Here is a 19,906-nt window from a genome sequence, read left to right on the forward strand (position 1 = left end):
CTGTAATCTTTTCATGGACAGAGTAATTCATTTATAGCATATTTTATTTAATAAATTCAGGAAACTTCAGGAGGAGTGAGGTTTAATCTGTTCTAAAGTTCAAAAGTAAATAAATTCAAGAGTAAAGAGAAAATTCTATATATGTGACATACTGTCTGTGGTTTAGACATTATTACTTTTATTTTCCTTGGAAAACTCCTACACACTCAGGCACATCAAACACAAAAACCAACTTCTTTTATAAAGGTCTCGAGCCGGCATGCCTCATAAAAAACTAAACACAAGCGTATGCAAGCCTTCAAAACCCTAACTCTGAAACCTCAGCTAATTTAATTAAGACAGCTACTCACAGCTTTAGGAAAGATGCTCAACAAACACACAAACACAGCCCTGTGGAAGGGAAAGTGTGTGTGATAAAAGCCTTGAGAAACCCAATACACTGTATATTTATGGACCCTGTGCACTCATGGTGCTGAATTTAGCGGGACAGTGAATACAGTATCCAAGCTGCTTTAGGTTAATGATATCATTCCACACTGAATTTAGTACACTTAAGCTCCTACTTATGCTAAAAAAGAAAATCAAGGATCTTTGCGGTTTGTCGATGCAGCAGTTCTAAGAAACCTAAAACGTTTAAAAAATGATCAGATTCAAATCAATCAACAGGTCTCTATGGACTCAAATACACACCACTCATGCAGCTATAATTATGTGATACTTAACAGTGCATGTATGGAATTAAATGGAAATGATAAAATAATGATTATTCCACCTTGTTCTGAGATGTTAATGTGTGGTTGTTCAAATATTTCCTCAGGTATTTCTGCTATAATTATGACAATGCTGCTTGTTTTTGTTTTTTTTAAGTTTTATTAACAGAAACTAGAAGTGTTAATACATTAAATTAATTAAACACTATTTATTAAAAACATGCTCCTATAACATTTTTAGATTTTTATTATTATTTTATTTTATTAGATTTTATTATTTATTTTTATTCTATTATTATATTTTCAATACAAATAATGGTAACACTTTACAATAAGGTCCCACTAGTAGTTTACTGTAGTTGCTGCATTAAATAACTTTAATTAATAGCGAGCAATACATTTGTTACAGGATTAATCTTTGTTAATAATAAAAATACAACTGTTCATTGTTCACTGTTCATATTAGCTCATGTCTATTAAATAATAAATTAACAGATACAACTTTTGATTTTAATAAGGCATTAGTAAATGTTGAATAAACATTAAATAAGCTATATAAGCTTTATAAAAGCATTTTTCATTTTTAGTTAATGTTAACTAATGTATAGTAGACAATGTTAACAAATTTAACATTCTTGTAAAGTGTTCCAGTAAAGTAACAGTTATTTAGGAGGGAAATTTTCCAAATATATTTCCTGGTATATTTTTCTAATTAATTTATTATTAGTTTGGGGAACAATTCTAATGATTAACTAACTCTTAACTCAATAAACTCCTAACTTGCTGCTTATTAATAGTTAGTAAGGTAGTTATTAAGTTTAGGTATTGGGTAGGATTAAGGGATCTAAAATATGGTCATGCAGAATAATGCATGAATGTGTACTTTATAAGTATTAATAAACAGCCAATATGGTAGTAATATTCATGCTAACAACCAACTAGTTAATAGTGAGAATTGGTCCCAAAACTAAAGTGTTACATATTATTTCATTTTAAAGAATCATGTGGCCCTTGGTTTCTATATTTTTTTTTCTATAATATTCTGGTCCCTAGATATGTCTTAAGTCCCTCCTTCTATGCAAATCTATGGAAGTTTTACCCATTTTATAATTTGGAATGCAAAATCTGTTCATATTATTAATAAAAAATGTAAACTAACCACACAATTTGATGTACTATTAATGTTCCTAACCCTTTAATGCGTCAAAAACTGTTCAAAGGCCATTAATTCTAATTATAAACTGTAATAATACCGATGCAAACAGCACTAATGATAAGAATAGCAGGCCTATTTGTGTACATGAAGGCATTAAGCCGTTGTTATGAAGTTTTAAGCGGACAGAAGGGTCTTACCTTCAGCAGAGAGCCCTTGAACGCTGACTCCTCTGGCCCCTAAGAAATTCAGACAAGCCTCCACATTCTCAATCTGAAAGACAAAAACAAAGAGATCAGCCACACAGCTAACTTACCAGCGCATGGTTTTGTCAGTGAGGATGGTGAGTGTGAGCGGGCAGTGATATCAGAGAAGTGGCTATTGAAGCTCACACACGTTCCTGTCAGAATTCAGAGTTTGACAGCTCAACTGGTGGCTGACGTGCTCATGTCGACGTTGTGTGAGGACACGTCCATGGTCTTATGCCCACAAAGGCTCTATTGTCAGGCGTCAGACAGTGTCATGACCCTTGGCTAACCTTTGTGGGTCGGAGGTCGGACCAGAGTGTGACACTGAGGCGGCAGTGCATCACACCTATACAAACGCTGACAGACAGACCAGGCGTGACGCTGTGGCCCAATTGAGGCGCTGTAATAATACAGCACTTGACTGAAAGTGTGGTAATATCCTGGCGCCTGCACTCATGGGCACACAAAAGGATTTTGGCCGTGTGATACGCATGGCTCACATTTTTTGCATTAGTGTAGGGCAGAATGCTGGAGAAGTCGTACAGTAAGGTCAGGGCTGGTCAATGGGCCAGACCGCACTATATTATTATGCGACAAACGCAGTACTATGTGGAATGCATTGTGCTGTGTGATAGAACTGAAGACAGTTGACTCAGCTCATACAGTATGAGGCCCTGAAGGATTGCTACTGTGCAGTTATTAATACTGTCCATAATACACAGTCTCACAAGGAAAATGTCCCTCTAGCAACAATTTCCACTGTTTTAATACTGTCTCAAAGAGTGTCGTAAAGCCCCAGCTATCCTTTTAGATGATTGTGAAATATTAATAGATAATATTCAGATCACACTTTCGTTTGGGGACCAATTCTCACTATTAACTAAAATAATTTGCTAAAATAGTAGTAAGGTAGTAGTTAAGTTTAGGTATGGGGTAGGATTAAGCAATCTAAAATATGGTCATGCAGATTAATGCATTAATATGTGCTTTATAAACAGCCAATATGCTAGTAATATGCACAATAATTAAATTTAGTTAATAGAAAGAACTGGTCCTTAAAATAAGGTGTTATATTCATATCTAATATACACACACCGTACAATAATACTGAATTTCATGTTTAATGTAATATTATTAGATAACCATTAGTGTATTTTTTTCTGCTCATTAACATTAATTAATGAATCTTGTCAGGCTGTAAAAATAATGCTAGCTTGTTGACTCCTAATGTGTGTTTCATTAAGCATATTACATTCCAGCATGCAGAGAAAACAGAACATGAATAAACATATTCATACAGTGCATTCATTCAAAATAACTGATATTATTACAAGGCTTCTTACTGTATAAAGCATCAGAGAACTCAATTCATTATTCATTTTATTATTATTATTATTTATTTTTTTATCAGCTGGTAATTATATCAAAATATGCCCTTTAGATATGTATTTTATTTTATTTTACCAAGGCTAAAATTTCTATGAAGACTCAAATAATGGAGTGTATATCCAGAGTTCATACAGGCACCACTAATTGCCATTATTTATAAAAAAAAAAAAAAAAAAAAATTTGCTGCAGTGCTGATGTGAGGGATGACTGGACTCAATTTAAGGTCATTCTCACAGCTGTCCTAGTGCAGCAGTGATTTACAGTCTTCCACACAACTCCATCCATCCAGTATCCTCTGACCTCAGTGCCTCACAGTGTCCAGCATTGAGCCAGAAAGATCCACACAGATCAGTATTAACTCCCACACACACTCGCAAAAACACACAGGCCGCCGAATGAATGAGCAATTGTTAATGCGATCCGTATCGACAGCATCTTGTTTCTTTTTACATCTGTCCCAACGGCAAGTTTTTCATATGACACACATCCCACACACAGCCGCACACGCAAAGAGCCTAATGCACTTTAAACGTTTGATTATCTTCTCTCATAAACCTCTTTTAATGGCAACATGGTGCAGAACATGTGTGGCGCACCAGAGATGGGCTGTTTTTCATTGCAGTCTCATTAAGACGACAGCACCCGCCGCACATGGGTACCCGACAGCATGTCCCGACCAAAAACTGATTCAGACATTCTCAACGAAAATCAAATGTACTAATGCGGTCGAACGCTAAATGCTGGCCTGGCATTTCAACCGCATCATTTAACGCTTTTCTGGAGTGTTTACGATATATGATATCTGGTAATGTCTCAGCGACGGATTGAACATTTGTTGCCGACACTAAAAGTACGAGCGGACATTCTTGATTGACAGACGTGTGCGAACAGACGTACGAATGGGGTTTACGTTCTAAAAGCGAGGAGATCATCAAGTTTGGTGTCCGTTACGGATATAATCCCCTAAGTAAGGATGGAAATTCCATCCACGTTTTAAAAGCGGTCCCATCAACCCATCGTCCTGTTTATTTTTAGTCTGTCTCTCGGCCTACAGCGATGTACACAAACATAAACCGTGATTCTATACGCTAATGGCGAGCAGAGCTCTCAGCAGCTTTAGATGCCGAACGGACGCTTGCCGAGCAGTTTTTCAAACCATGTGGGATTTTAACAACTCTCCGGGAAAGTCAGATCATCTGTTTTTCCGACATAAACTGACATTTTCCAGCACCAGATATGTCATTAAACGAAATTAGGGAGGAGAATGTTTTGATGAGGTATATTTTCACAAAATAATATTGAGAAATTTATAAGCGAGCAGTTTTCAGGGCTGACATGAATGCAAAAAGGATGGAAAATTAATATGAGTCGGCTTATGTCGCTTACTTGAAATGACAACAACGAGCCGTTTAAGTTTACTGTCGCTGCGAGCGGCAAACATCATGAATCTGATCGAGTTTAATCTATACAACATACTTATCAGAGCAAGGCTTTAATGCAGAGTAAATGTTTGTACTCGGGTCCGGCTGTGTGGATCCAGATGCTGAGGGGCCCAGCTAGTTGCACAGGGACCGGCTCCAAGCGTATCGGATAACCGTAGGGTGAGCGCTGGCTTTGGAAAGTGTTGCAACTCCAACACTACCATGAAATACAAATGGTCTCAAGCCTCAATGATATGGTTTTCACTTAAAGACCACTCAGAGCCAAGAGAACAGATAAACGCTGTGTTTTCTCCAGCACTTTTGGTTTTACAGAGAAACTGCTGCAGTCGTTTTGCTCATTTCAGGGCTTTTCACACTTGAAATTGTTAACCCTGGGTCATTTAAACGGAATCCTGGGTTATCTGTAATCACGTTTCACACTGCTCATACTATACCTGGGGTTAACTGTTAATCCTGGGTATTCATTAACAGACGTTTCACACTGTACATTCCTAAACCCTGGGTTAACGTTTGTATTTGCATATTTGCGGTGTCATCGTCACTGATTGAACAAACAGCAGGTAACCTGTTTACACGGCTTTTTCTGCATCTTGCCAGTTATAAAAAAAAAAAAAGCCTCATGAGACACACAAAGGCAAGAAAACAAAGACAAAACAAGTATGTGAATATTTCTTTTAAGTGAATAATACAGTCCCCTCATTACTCCAGTTCACACACTTTCCATCTTTTGACATTTCTTTCTTTTCTCTCACCGGCTGATGTTTACATGACGTGCATTTCCTGTTACTGACGTGACATGAGCCTCGCTGCTCAATTTCTGATTGGCTCTCTGTTGCCAAGCATCCAGCAGCAACAAGCAAACACCGCTCCATTTCACACTGAAAAAACTTGCTAACCTTGCTCCGGAGCAGGGTTTCATAACCCCAGGTAAAAAGCAGTGCTAACACCGCTTTCAAATTACAGGTGTGAAACCTTTCTTTACCCAGGAGTTAAAAGCGGTGTTTAGAACGACGACAACCAGGGGTTAAGCGCAGTGTGAAAAGCCCTTTCATTTCCTCTGATTGTAGTGACCACATGCACATGATTTTGATGAGCTGTCCATAAGAACATAGCAATAACAAAGTCTGTGCCATAGGGAAGTTTTACAAGGGTTATATCTATATACTATAACTTTCCAATTTTGAGTCACATTTTTTAAATGACCAAAAAAAAAAAGTTCTCTATAAAAATGTTTTAATAGTTCAAAACTGTCTTCAAAACTGTCTTCTATTGAATCCTGTTTCCATCACTGAATCATTTTTTTTATATATATAAAAGCGACTTTATCTCACAATTTTGACTTCTTGTTTTTTGGCAATTTCAAGTTCACATCTCGCAATTCTGACTTTTTTCTCAGAATTGAGAAATAAACTGACAATTGGGAGTTATAAAGTCAGAATTGCGAGATATAAAGTCAGAATTGTGAGATATAAATTGCAATTCTGACCTTTTTTCTAAGAATTATGTGAAATAAACTCACAATTGTGAGTTATAAAGTCAGAATTGCAAGATATTAACTCACAATTGACTGTTCGCAAAGAGCTTGATTGACAGGCAATCTGACCAATCAGAGCGCAGAAATTATGCGCCGCCACTGCTATCCGCCATCTTGCCCGACAGCTACGGCCTGTCTCCATAGAAATACATGCTAAAACGGGGTAAAAAAAGATTGACTCAATATTCAATATAACTAAATATAAAAATGTGCGGAGGGTTAAGCTGTGCTGTTGTTGGCTGCCATGGTAACGGCAATAAGCTAAGGTATTTGTTTAAAGTACTTGTTTTGCATACCAGACAATCTGTCATGTCCGGTGCTGTATGCATGGCTTGCAGCGCTTAAGTTAAAATACTGAGTGTTAAATAATAAAATAATGTTAAAACGTGTGCTCTTATCATTCTGTGGACACAATCCCATGAACTTTGTCCCGAATGGGAGCTTTATATGCACATATGCACTCATCTGTTTTCAACGCAGGTGAACCGCGACGCTTCATGTCATCTTCCCTCTCGTTAAGCTGTGACAGGTCCTTTACTGCAAAAAGATGGTCACAGCGACACTCTAAAGTGATGAAACTATGGCGCTATGTACTTTTAAAAAAAAAAAACATTTTTATAGGTTTCACGTTATATTGTTGGCTTGGAAAATATGCACATGCCCAGTAGCTGCAGCTGTATCCCTTCTAACCTTAACCACAAATCAGACAGGAGAGCAGATAACTTCGGTGGACTTAAACTTGAAAAATGGTGTGTTCTGCGGTTGAAATAAAACACTTTCTGATGTTTATTCATGTTAATTTCGTGCTTTAAGTAAATCTGAAAAGACATCGGTTCACATGTTTGAACTAAGGCAATACAGTGATCTGTCACGACACATTAAAGAGCCACAAAATGGTATTTATTGTTTGAATTTCTTTAAAAATGACTCCTGAGACCTTGTTTCATATCAGAAGTAACCTGCTCTGTCGCCTCTGTCGGTGTGTTGTCAGTTTTCCTCTTTGCTCTGCGATGTATTTTTCACTGCATGACAACATGATGTGTAGTGAGAGTGGCATTGTTTGTCGGTCATGGCAAGAGTAACTAAGGGTGGGCGGGTTTTGAGAACGGTCAATTCTGAGAAAACAAAAGTTAGAATTGCAAGATAAACAAAAAATTACGAGTTCATATCTTGCAACTCTGACTTTATATCACGGAATTCTGAGAAAAAAACTGAATTGTAAGCATTTGCGAGATCTGCAAAGCAATTATGAGTTATTAAATATTAATATTAAGTAAAATATCAGTATTTTTTCCCCTCAGAAATGGACTTTATAGGTCGCATTTGTGAGTTTATATCTCGCAATTCTGATCTTATATCACACAATTCTGAGAAAAAAGTCAGAATTAACCATTTATATCATACAATTCTGACTTTCTAATTTCTCAGAATTGCAAGATTATATAGTCACAATTTAGGGGAAATCTATCATCCAAACTAACTTGTGCTTTTTAAAACCAATGTGTTTTTAGCTAAAAAGTTGTTTCACCCTCCATTTAATCTTTTTAGTTTTTGTTTTTGGAAATATTAAATACATTTTGAAAATACATGCATAAAAACATGCATACATACATTTTGCAAAACTGAAAAAAACTGGAAAAGTAAAAAGGAGGCCCACTCACTCCTATGTAATTTAATCACACAGTTATTTATTTATTTTATTTACTTACTTACTATAAAGTGTGCTACTGAATTGCCATAAGTCATTATTATAATTAAAAGTACAATCCAAGTAAAAATAAAACATTTGCACTTTCTCTTTCACTTCTGTGCTAAATTAATAATAATTTTTATTAATGGTGTTAATTCACAGATGCAACAAATAAGACCACAGAAAATAATTTCTGCACTAATAGTGTTATAGTAATGCTTGGCAGGTCTCTTTGTTATAGCCACCTCAGTGCCAACTTTAGCATGCCATTCTATGTGCCCAGTGGGCATTGAGACATACAACCATAGCTGAGCCATTATGCTGCCAGCCAATGACGACAGCCATTAAATTCCTGTGGCCTCCTCTGTCTAATTAGCAACTAAATGGATCAGGCTGTAGCCGCTGCCCTGCACAAGACTGGTGGAGGTACAGCACCAGCGGACGGCCTGCCTGCAACATGTGCTTTGAAGTGTCTGCTTTCTCAAAACATCTGAGAATGCCAAGATTCCATATTGCAGATCCACCATTTAGGACAAGGTAAAATGCCTGCAATTTTTAAGAAAGCACTTATGTTGTTCCATACCGGTATTATTTTCTTCTGTGAAACTTCAAAAATGACCCAAAAGCACCACAAAATATCATAAAAGTGGTCAATGTGCACTATATTCCAAGTCCACAATGTTGCTTTGTGTGAGTTGGTGGCTTAAACTCGAGAACTGGATCAGTCTGATTCGTAACAAAAGTCTTTTGTGAACTAAATCGTTAAAAAGATTTGACTCAAAGAATCACAGTCTTAAATTTGTCTCCTTTTTGTGTCCCATGTAAGAAAGATGGTCATACAGGTTTGGAATGAGTAAATGTATACTTTCCTTTAAAGGCCATCATCTCATAAATGAGGCTTGTGGATCTTTGAGTAATGTTTTGGGTGACAGATTTGCTCTCTTAGTCACGTCACACATCTAGCTCTTCCATATTACCATCTGAAACCAAGAGCCTTTGCTGTCCTTTCCATATCCTCGTCACTGTCAGTTTTACAGTTTGATCTTTGTAGATTTCTTAAAAGAATCAGAGTTGCTCTGGGATTTCACAGGCTCACTTCTATAGTTTTCTCTGTGTGGTATTATTAAGCTTCATATTGTTGCAGAGCAGAATTTGAATGAAACAGTAGAAAAGTATTCAAGTGAGATATAATCAGAGGCTTAGACGTTCTGATTTTCACTCTGGGAGACCGGATATTTGGAGCTCTATTAAAATGTCTGTCAAATATGTTTGTCAACGATATAATGAAGGAACATTTCCTTCATTCGTCTGAGTGTAAAAATGTCTTTGAAGACATGATTACAACAGGATACGGAAATTAGATTTTGAAAGTGTGTCAAACATGTCTGAGGAAGGAAAAAGACATCAGAACCCACCAACCTCAAGGTAATTTCTAAGAGGATTGAAATCCAGACAATTACCAGAACGATTCCCTGTCAAAAGTAAAGAGGTGGAAGAGGTCAATCCAAAAACAGATCCTCCCACAGCAGAGGTCAAAGAACAATCATAGTCCAGAGAGAGTAAATATATCTGACAGGAAACAATCAGAACCATTTCTCTTATGTCTATAAGCCCAGGTGGAAAGGTCACCGCTAATGTCAAATGCTGCACGTCACAAATCAAATGTCAACATCAAGTGTCACTACGTGGCGTTAAACATACGAAATCACAAAATGAGAAATATCCCATGATTCTGTGCAAGACACACTTGGTCAATAACAAACTGAGAGAGCTGCGCAGAGAAAGAAAGAAAGTGAGAGTTGAACCAAATGACTGATATTTAAGCGGACCACCACCTGCTAGACCAAAAAGTGGCACAGTGGAAGAGGGAAAAAAGGGATGAGGGAAAAGTCAACTAAAAGTAATTTTTTGGTCTTATATGGTCCAAAAAAGAAACTATAATACACTATGCTATGCTATTAAACAAGCTAAACAAAAACAAGGAAACAAAACATTTGTAAGATACTTCATGAAAAAAAGTTTGTGCTTAACGTTTAATGTAAACGTGTTCTTTTTAGAGAAAACTTGTTAGTTATTTACTAAAAATCTAACTCAAGTCCAAAAACTCAGCTTTTCAATGATCTAACTCACTAAATAACCAAACCAAGTCAGTCATGTTTCTCCAAGAACTAACGCAGTAACCAAAAACAATTATTTTAATGAACTAACTAACCACTAAAAAACAATTATTTTAATGAACTAACTCATTAACTAGCTAAACTAATTCAATAAAGTTCCAAAGTTTATCCTCTTCAGGAACTAACACGCTAAATAACCAGACCAACTCAATTACGACCCATCATCATGCTTCTTCGTGAACTAACTCATTATGCAAACTAACTAAATCAACACCAAAAGCCAATCCTTTTGATGAACTAACATAACAATGAACCAAATTAACTCGATAAAGTTCCAAAGCTTATTCTCAAGGAACTAACTTACTAACTGGCCAAACTAACTCCCTAATTCATTCTCAATCTAATAACTCAATCAAATCCACACAGTCCATCATTTTGATGAACCATCGACTTGACAAACGAAAAGTTTGTTAAGTGCTTCATTGATCCTGACATCATGTGGACCAGCTGATATCTAGGAGAGTAAACCAGCTGAGCATCCTGTGCTCTCTAGCCAACAGTTGGGTGGAATACTGTATTAATCACATGAAGGGGAATGCGGTATGCAGAGGGATAGACGGAGCAAGGAGCGTATCTCTCAGCTGTCAGGCTGTACGCTGCTAACAGATGGAGCCCAGATGATGAAGTCACTTTACAAGTTCTAACACACTTAACAGCACCAGTCCTCCCACACAACCTGGAGAGGTAGCCAATCAGTCAGCCTATCCTGATGGCCACAAACTCAAACCTCCAGAAGACACTGGCAGCAACTCATATGCACTGTATATAGAAAGACTTGCGGTTACAACCTTTAGAGTTTACAATACTAAGGTTTATGTGGCACATTCTGGGAAGTGCAGTCCAATTATGTGCCTACACATCTGTAGACTTTTGAAGTGCAATGTGGTTTATTAATGAAGGTTTTAATTAAATAGATTAGTTTTCTGACGTTTGTTTCAGTCGAATGTATTTTTACGGCCCTGTTTGGATTTCTTTCTGTCTTTTTCCGAGCTGGAGGGTGTCTGATTGTGTTCATAGGCACTCTCTGCATGCTGCGGTTTCCAGTTTTAGGGACGAGACAACACTGTCAGACTGAATTTGTCCTAACAATTCCTGATGAGAGAGGTGCAAACAGGGTTTTGATGAAGTTGCTGTCAGCCACAAAACAACCACTAAGAAACAAAGAGACTCCTCAGTGACATCTTAATGTTAATACTAAATGAGATTACAAACAGCATAATAAAACGGCCAATTTTTCAATATGTCACCTCTGATGATCTCTGAGAGTTCTATGTACAAAGAAATCTGTGTACATGCCTCGGGGACATCACATGTTGCAATCCATGGATCTGCTAATCAAGGCAGGCTTATGGGATATGCTCATGTCCAGGGGAACTCCCATTCTGATGCATAACCTCCAGAAATAGCCGTCTCTCACTGACTAGGCCACAAATGGCAGCGAGGGCTCATTTGGTGGACCAGCATGTTCAGAATTCCAGACTAATCAGAATACCAGCCTTGGGATCGTAGCCATTCTTTTTGGGAAAAGTGGGTCTTACCTTTTTAGCTTCTGGTGCAGTTGCGGTTCAAAAGACAAACGTTTCCATAAGGGTCAGTGAATGAACAGACAGCCTGTAGGCGGCGATTTATCTGCCTCTCTTCATGCCAGTTTAATTAAGCCCCGAGAGACCAATCAGATCAATGAGAGAGAGTTTATTACGCATGTAATTTAGCAACCATCTTCATTGCCTGGGAAAGCACCCAACAGTACACTCATTTATCTAAAGCTGGGTCACTTTTAACAGGTGCTTTTAATGAACGTGAGCAAGCATTTTTTACTAATGCCAAAGCTGTAAATTTTTATTGGTTCGCAGAAGAAAATGCATGGAGGACTATCAAATCCCAGTCGATAAGGAATTTCCTTTCTGAAGTTATAATTGATTATTCCTCAATGTCAGATTGCCGACTCCCTGAGCAATGAGGCTTGACGTGATTTACTGTTTAATATTAACTGCCACACAGTAACAAATACAGGAAAAGGGGCACAATAGATTAACTTCCTGACTTATTCCTGAAAACCTTAACCAGGCTGTGGCCAAGGTATTTCTTATCCTCTCATTTAACACACATAAATGACTCCATCCTACACAGCACCCTCCAGAAAAGACCAGCTTAAACAAGCATGAATTTTGATGGTGAACCAGCAAAAAATGCTGGTTAACCAGGCCAATTTTTCTGATTAAGCTTGTTTATGGTGGTGGAGGTGGAGCTGGTTAAAGGACTAGTTCCAAACCACTATGATTTTTTTATTCAGTGGAAAACACAAAAAAATATTTGAGATTAAGTTTCAACTGTTTTTGCCCATTCAGATCAGTTCAATTGGGTCAATTGGATGACTTTTTATACTTGTGTCCCACCAGCTTTGTATATAAGTGTCCCACCAACAATGTTACTAATATGTCGGCATATTGACTTTCACTGCATGGACAAAGACAATATTTTCATTCTTTGCTGAACTATTCCTATAATCTATTTTAGAACCCTGTATACCAGCATCCCATCTATCAACAAAACTTGCTGTTTTTGCACAATAACCTGTTCCTATCAATCAAATACTGGCAAATACCTCAGCAATCACAGAGAAGTCTCCCGCCAATCTGCAACGATGTGCTGACGTTTTGGTTGTGGAGCTTGGCTGTGATAAAGTGTGTGTATGTCAAATTTCTCCATAACCTCAACTTCCCGTAAACAGTTTCTCATAAACAGACACACTTCCTCAGTGTAAAACCTCGACATACGTGTACACACTCATGCTGGCAGCAGGTGCAGGATCAATGGGCACTGAATGGAACAATGAAACCTCCTACGCCTCCCCCGAAACACTCACACACACACACACACACCACAGTTAGCCTTGAACGTAAGCTTTTACTGGGGTCTTTGTGCTCTTCCAATCTGACAAGCATACCTACATGGGAGTTGTTAGGAGAAGCCCACAGCAACTATCCCAGGTTTCTCTGCTGTACTCATTGACATGCAGAGAGTTATAGCCCAGGACTCGGCCGGGCCATTCTATTGCAGAAAAGACCTGTGGGGCCACTAAAGCCTTTACTCTAGTACAGCTTAGCAAGAGTTTAATCACTGCAATGTGCTACAGTAGAAACACAACATAAGCATATCTTACCTACACAGATAACAGCAAATAATCTTTATTTTGCAGAATCATCAGCAAAAACATCATGATTTGGCAGACCAGAAGGAAAAAAAATATTTGTTTTCTTCATTTTCTGACAGGTGCAATTTTATGAGAATTTTATTTTTATGAGTTTTTTTCTAAATGACACAATGACATGTGTTGTTTATAGTAAATCTGCTATAAAATTAACTATATAATACTGTAGTGACACAAATAAACAAATAAATTAATTAAATTACATTTTATTTGCATGAAAACTGGACAATTGTTTCCCTCACTATCAGTTTCAGTTAATTTAATTATTTTAATTTATACAAACACAATTTTGTTTACAGCATTTTCACTTTTTTATCAAAATATTTATATCTATACGAATGATTTATAGCTGGTAAATGTTTACAAAAAAACAGGACTGGTAGATGTGGTATAAAGTTAATATGTCAGGGAAAAAATAAAAATATAGAAAAGAAACAGGCATCATGTTGTTAATGTATTACATTATAACTAAAGAAAAAAAAAGGACACTTACCATTTGAGAGTGACTCTTGGGGCAGCTGTTGATATCTTCTACCTTCTCATTAGCTGCAACAGAGATATTGCTGGGTTAAACCTCTGCAGTACCACAACCTCTGGCCTTTCCATCCACAGGTTACCATGAGGCAAGAAAGTTTGCTTTTGCTGTTTGTGAGAGCTTGTGATTGAATGAGCATGTGTATGTTTGCAGTGTGGGAGAAAACGCTGAGAAAATGAACGGCTGTTAATTCATCAGCTGTTGGTTGCGAGTTTGTGACATAAGATCTGCCATTGTATGCTAGAGGTTCATAATAAAGTTTCAGGACAGCCCAGAGGAGGGGAAAATGGGATGGGGGAAAGAAAGAAGGAAAACTAAAAAAGACAGACTGACACACATGCACACAACGCACACCACTCTGGGCTCACTAAAGTGAACACATGGGAGACACATGCTTTAATAGTGCTGAAATAGCATTCAATTCTCATGTTGCTGATATTCTACGGCTTCTAATCCAGTTTAACGTGAGCAGAATAACTTAAAGCTGAATCACAGTTAAGTAAAAGTTAAGTAACTAAGTCGTGACGTATTGTCAAGTATGGTGACCCATACTCGAAATTGGTGCTCTGCCTTTAACCCATCCAAGTGCACACACACAGCAGTGAGTAGTGAACAAATCCACACACACACACACACACACACACCGTGAACACACACCCGGAGCAGTGGGCAGCCATGCTGCGGCGCCCGGGGAGCAGTTGGGGGTTCGGTGCCTTGCTCAAGGGCACCTCAGTCGTGGTATTGAGAGTGGAGAGAGCGCTGGACGTTCCCTCCCCCCACCTACAATTCCTGCCGGCCGGGGGCTCGAACTCGCAACCTTTCGATTACGAGTCCGACTCTCTAACCATTAGGCCACGACTTCCCCCAGTTGTTGTTTTACACAAATAATTTTATCACTCAATTGAGCTGTGAAGATTTATTATCCTGCACTGTGCATATGTATATGTGTGTGTGTGTGTGCGCGCTTGTACCTTACCTATTATCTGGATGATTTCTGCCAGCAGAACTCCATCGGGTATGTCCTGAGTCAGGTCCTTAATAAGCCTCGGACAGCCGGACTTGGTCAAATAATGGTTTGCCCAATCAGTGTAGATCTATAGGGAATATGAGGAAAAAAATTCTGATTAGGAACAGAAGATGGATGAACAACAACGGAAAAAAATCCTCTAAACAGACAATACAGATTAATGAAAACTTGTCAAAAAGCACCCGAGCAGATAAAATGTGTCTGTGGTTTGATTGACAGAAGATTGAGTCATGTTGACCAGAACCACTTAGGAAAACAAAAACTATTAGAGTAAGATAAACAGAAAAACATAGCAACCGGCTTGAGTATAAGGGCAATTTAATCAAAACTATCAATGAGGCCTTAGCATTTGTAATGGATTACCTGGATTTTCTACTGATTTTCTTACATGACATTGTGACACCGCTGATCCATTTAATCAGATGTGGATTACAAGGATAGCACCTACTTACAACAAATTAACTTTTCCAAAGGCTAATTCCTCTCTAAAGGATGTTATTGCACATTGAGCTTTTAAACCATTGTTAAAGTCTTTTAAATTAAGTCCTTGTGCAGAAAGTTTTTATAAAACTGTTTCAGAGCAGTACCAGAAGTGCAACAGCAAAAATGTTGAAACAGTATGCAGGGAACACTAAATTAAGAAGGTCCTTATTTATTGCTTAATATGCCGGGTCTGCACGAACAAATGCAACCCCCTGGTGTCTCAGTAATATGTCTAAAAGATTCCTTGGATAGGAGTTCCTCAGGGGTCTGTTCTAGGGCCCCTTAAAACTCATGTCACAAATCTTAGAGCTCTGCTCGATCAAGGTTTGTTGTTGGTTTGATCGGCCATAGTTCATTGGAAGTGTTTATGTTTTTTTGAATGGTAACGGGGAGGGTGGGGGGTGGTTTAATGGTAGACTCAACTGGTTTTATTTTCAAACTTGTATTTTGTCTTATTATGCAGTTATTCTGTTTGATAGCTATGACTGACCTTAATATTCTGAGTTGTAATATTAATGTCCTAAATGGCCCTCACAAACATACAGGTTTTCTAGATTATTTTGCGAAGAAGAAAGATTGATATAGTGTTAGTTCAAGAATCCCATTTGAAAGAGGAGGTTAAACGCAGGTGTAATAATAAGTTTTATGAAGTGGTATCTCATTCATCTTCGGATACTGAAACCAAGGGTGCCCTAATATTGGTGCAGAGGACTTTAAATATTACTATTTTAGAGAAAGGTTGTGATACAAATGGTAGAATAACACATAAAAAAACAATAGTGGAGAATAGGAATATTGTATTTCTCTCAGTTTATGCCCCTCAGTTTATGCCCCATTGCTGGTCAACCGTTGAAATCCTCCTCACACAATGGACAGACGAACCTGGACTGTGTATTTGTTGGATATTATCTCGATGTAACTCTCTACTTCTCGTATACATGGATCTAACGTGAAAACTGTTAATTCATGGAATTCAGCTTTTAATGTCTTCTTTTCTAAAGTCTATGTAGAAGTTATTTTGTTGTTATTTGTTTATCTACTGATATTAATTAATATATTTTTATTATTATTATATATTTTATTTATTTATTTTATTTTTTTGGGTCTACCGGGGGGTGGGTTCTGGATTTGTACGGCTGCTGTTTGGTTTTGTACTGCTGTTCCACAGAGTGAAGTTCAATAAACAGTTGTTAACAAAAAAATACAAAATAAATAAAATAAAATCTTAGAGCTCTGCTCTTTCATTGTGATTTTAGGATTAGATCTCATTGCACACTAGGCAAACGGTTTTCCATTTCCCGCTTAAGCGAGAGCACCCGAGTGGCAAGGGACACTCTCTGAATGCACATCCTCTCACTAATAGAATTGCCTGTATGGGGCTTTTGTCTGTAACGTTTCAAATCATTGTGTGAATTATAAAAAAGACTATTGGGGGGCTCAACTTTTTCAGCTCATCCAGACAGCATGTATTTTACTTTTTATGTTTTGTCAAAGTACCAGCCGATTTTGATCCTAACAGAAAATTGTCAACCATTCTACTGTTGCTATGGCCTTCAAAACTTTTGTTCTGGCTTCCTTTAGACAGTTTTAGCCTTAATTAGGGTGAAGAGACCTCCCCAAACCCCCATAATCTGTGGTAAATTTCATTTACACCCACGAACCCATAAAATTTCAAAGGATTTTTCTTTTACATAGCTAGTTTCATTTTAGACTATATTATAATGCCTCATAAAATAAAAATAAATATCAGCCATACTCTCTCGCCACCTCAAACACAGTGACCAATTAAACACATTTTTGCCAGGCAAAAGGAAGCATTCCGCTCGAAGATGCCACAGTTCAAAGGTTTCGTCTGTTGTGGTCTCAGTATATGATGAGGAGTCATTTACAAGAACAGGGTGATGAAGAGCTCTCTAGTCATCCTCCCACTTAAACTCAACACAATACAAAAGAGAGCCAATAAAGGCCTCCGCTCACCACTCCAAACCACAGTCACCTCCGAGAGTTGAGTAAACAAACAGCTTCACTACCACACATGCCAACACCTCCAGTCACGGCAGAGAAAACAGCAAAGAATTTACACATTTTCACAGCATCTAGAAAACAAGGTGGATTCAGATCTGGTTTGGCTATGGTATTGATGTTTTGGTTCATCCAGCCCAGGATGTAGAATAATTTGTATTTCTGTGGTTTAACCTGAGCGAGTTGGTGAGGTAAACTGATGCAGTGGTTGAAAGGTCAGAAAAGGAAGTGGAGTATAAGACAGAAATTCTCTGCAGCACAACCCAGTTCCCCTTTTCCCTGCCTGACGGAGGGCTGAGAAATTAGGGGTGCCGCAGTGCCACAGTTGTTCATGTGCTCGACGGGCAGAAAATGTCCATCTGGACCTTTGAAAGGAAGGAAAGAGAAATCACTCTGTCTTCCTCTTATTGCCTCCAGTGCCCAGAGATCAACAAAGAAAGCAAGTGAGACAAGGGAAGAGAAAGCAAGATGGGAAAACGAAATGACAGAGAGAGAGAGAGAGAGAGAGAGAGAGAGAGAGAGAGAGAGAGAGAGAGAGAGAGCGAGAGCAAAGAACAACAGGAAAAGCAAGAGACTAGTGCACACATTTAAATTGTTAACCTAGTAGCAGCTAACTTGTTCATGCTTTACTGTAGTCAGGTTTTTCCCACAGTCGGCTATATTTGTATGGAGTGTCTATTTACACTAAGTGCAAATAGCCCACCTTGTTGGAAAAGGCTATTTACATCAACTCCGCCCACTAATGTGTGATTGGGTTAGTCAACACTAAAACAAGACTTTTTGATGCGAATTCAAGCCCGCCTTTAGCCAAACTTTTTTTCTCCCTTTTCAAATCTCATATCACATCGGAAAGGCATTTATTTTCAATAAAAATGAAGGAAATAATCAAAAAGTTTAAAATAAAGTATCGGGTAGGATTAGGGTAGGTGTAGGGAGGGTTTTATTGTCCCAATAAAGTGGCATCCATTTAATAATTTGAATTAAAACTATAATTTACACTCAATACATTTGCATACTGTTACTCAATTGCATACTGTTTTATAATGTACTACAATACTGAGGAGCAGATAATTGCCACTATTTGCAATAAGTAGTATAAATAGCAGAAAATCTTGCTATTTTAACAGTGTAAATAGAATCTATAGCTATTTGCACTTTGTTGTAAATAGCGCCCATCGCTAAAAAATACGCTATTTGCACTTAGTGCAAATAGCAGCTGCTATATTTGTAACCCTGGGTTATAGTTCCTATTTGCATATTAATGGTTAATAACATCAACTGGACAAATACAGCGCACAGTGAGCAAGCAACTGGAGAAAGCTATGTTAACCAATTGCACTGTAAAAAATAAGTGTAACTTTAACTGTAACATTTTATAAAAACGCTACAGAAAAAAACTGTTAATAGGTTAACAGTAAGCTCCCGTACTATATACCGAAGATCTAACCAGACATTTCATGTAATTTTACAGTAAAAGGCTGTTAATTACAGTTTTTTAGAAGTAAACAATAACAAATCAATGTATAATTTACAGTCAAAAATTATAAACTGATATTCCCAGAATTACCTGCATGACACTCCACATTTGAAAGTATTTTGTTTAAATAATCATGTTTTTTAATAGTTTTTGTAGTCAGTTATGTACATTTGGGCTTTGTTACATCTTCTATTGTTTAATAAACGTTTATTGCATTATTTAAGTATGAATTTACTGGTTTACATTCAAATTTCCTTGTTCGTAAATTACAGTTTCATACTGTAAATTGTATAGTTTGTTCTGTAAACGTGTTTACAGTTTTTCTGTATTTTTTACAAAATTATTCTGGCAACCACAGCTGCCAAAATTATTTTATAAAAACTACAGAATTTTTTTGACTACACAGCTACTTTTGAATGAGTGCATCGTGACTGGTGGAGAACAGACAGATCCGTGACAGTTCAATAATTTTAATCCCCTCAAATGGCGAAACAAAAAAGTTTTTGTTAACATAAAAAGTTAATTAATAATTAATGATTGCTAAACTTTTTGATTAGTAACGTCCTACAATTCTGTTTCACATGGTAGCACTTTAGTATAGGGATCAATTCTCACTATTAACTATTTGCTTATTAGCATTCCTATTATTAACATATTGGCTGTTTATTAGTACTCAAAGCACATATTCTACATCCTTAATCCTACCCAATACTTAAACTTGACAAATACCTTACTAGCTATTAAAAAACAGAAAATTAGGAGTTTAATGAGGCAAAAGTCATAGTTAATGGTTTGTAAATAGCGAGAA

At 37.4% G+C, this 19,906-nt stretch overlaps 1 protein-coding gene across 1 annotated transcript in view; it reads right to left on the minus strand.

Moving 5' to 3' along the window:
- Positions 1-19,906, minus strand: part of LOC306861254 (neuron navigator 3-like) — a 155,303-nt gene that overhangs the window by 93,658 nt on the left and 41,739 nt on the right. The window contains exons 2-4 of the mRNA XM_079403433.1: positions 15,066-15,183; positions 14,048-14,100; positions 2,064-2,136 (exon numbers count right to left, since the gene is read on the minus strand). Of these exons, the coding sequence (XP_079259559.1) occupies positions 2,064-2,136; positions 14,048-14,100; positions 15,066-15,183 (244 nt within the window). The remainder of the gene's footprint in view (positions 1-2,063; positions 2,137-14,047; positions 14,101-15,065; positions 15,184-19,906) is intronic.

This window comes from Barbus barbus (genome assembly GCF_936440315.1).
Source record: "Barbus barbus genome assembly, chromosome: 42".
NCBI classification, from domain to species: domain Eukaryota; kingdom Metazoa; phylum Chordata; class Actinopteri; order Cypriniformes; family Cyprinidae; genus Barbus; species Barbus barbus.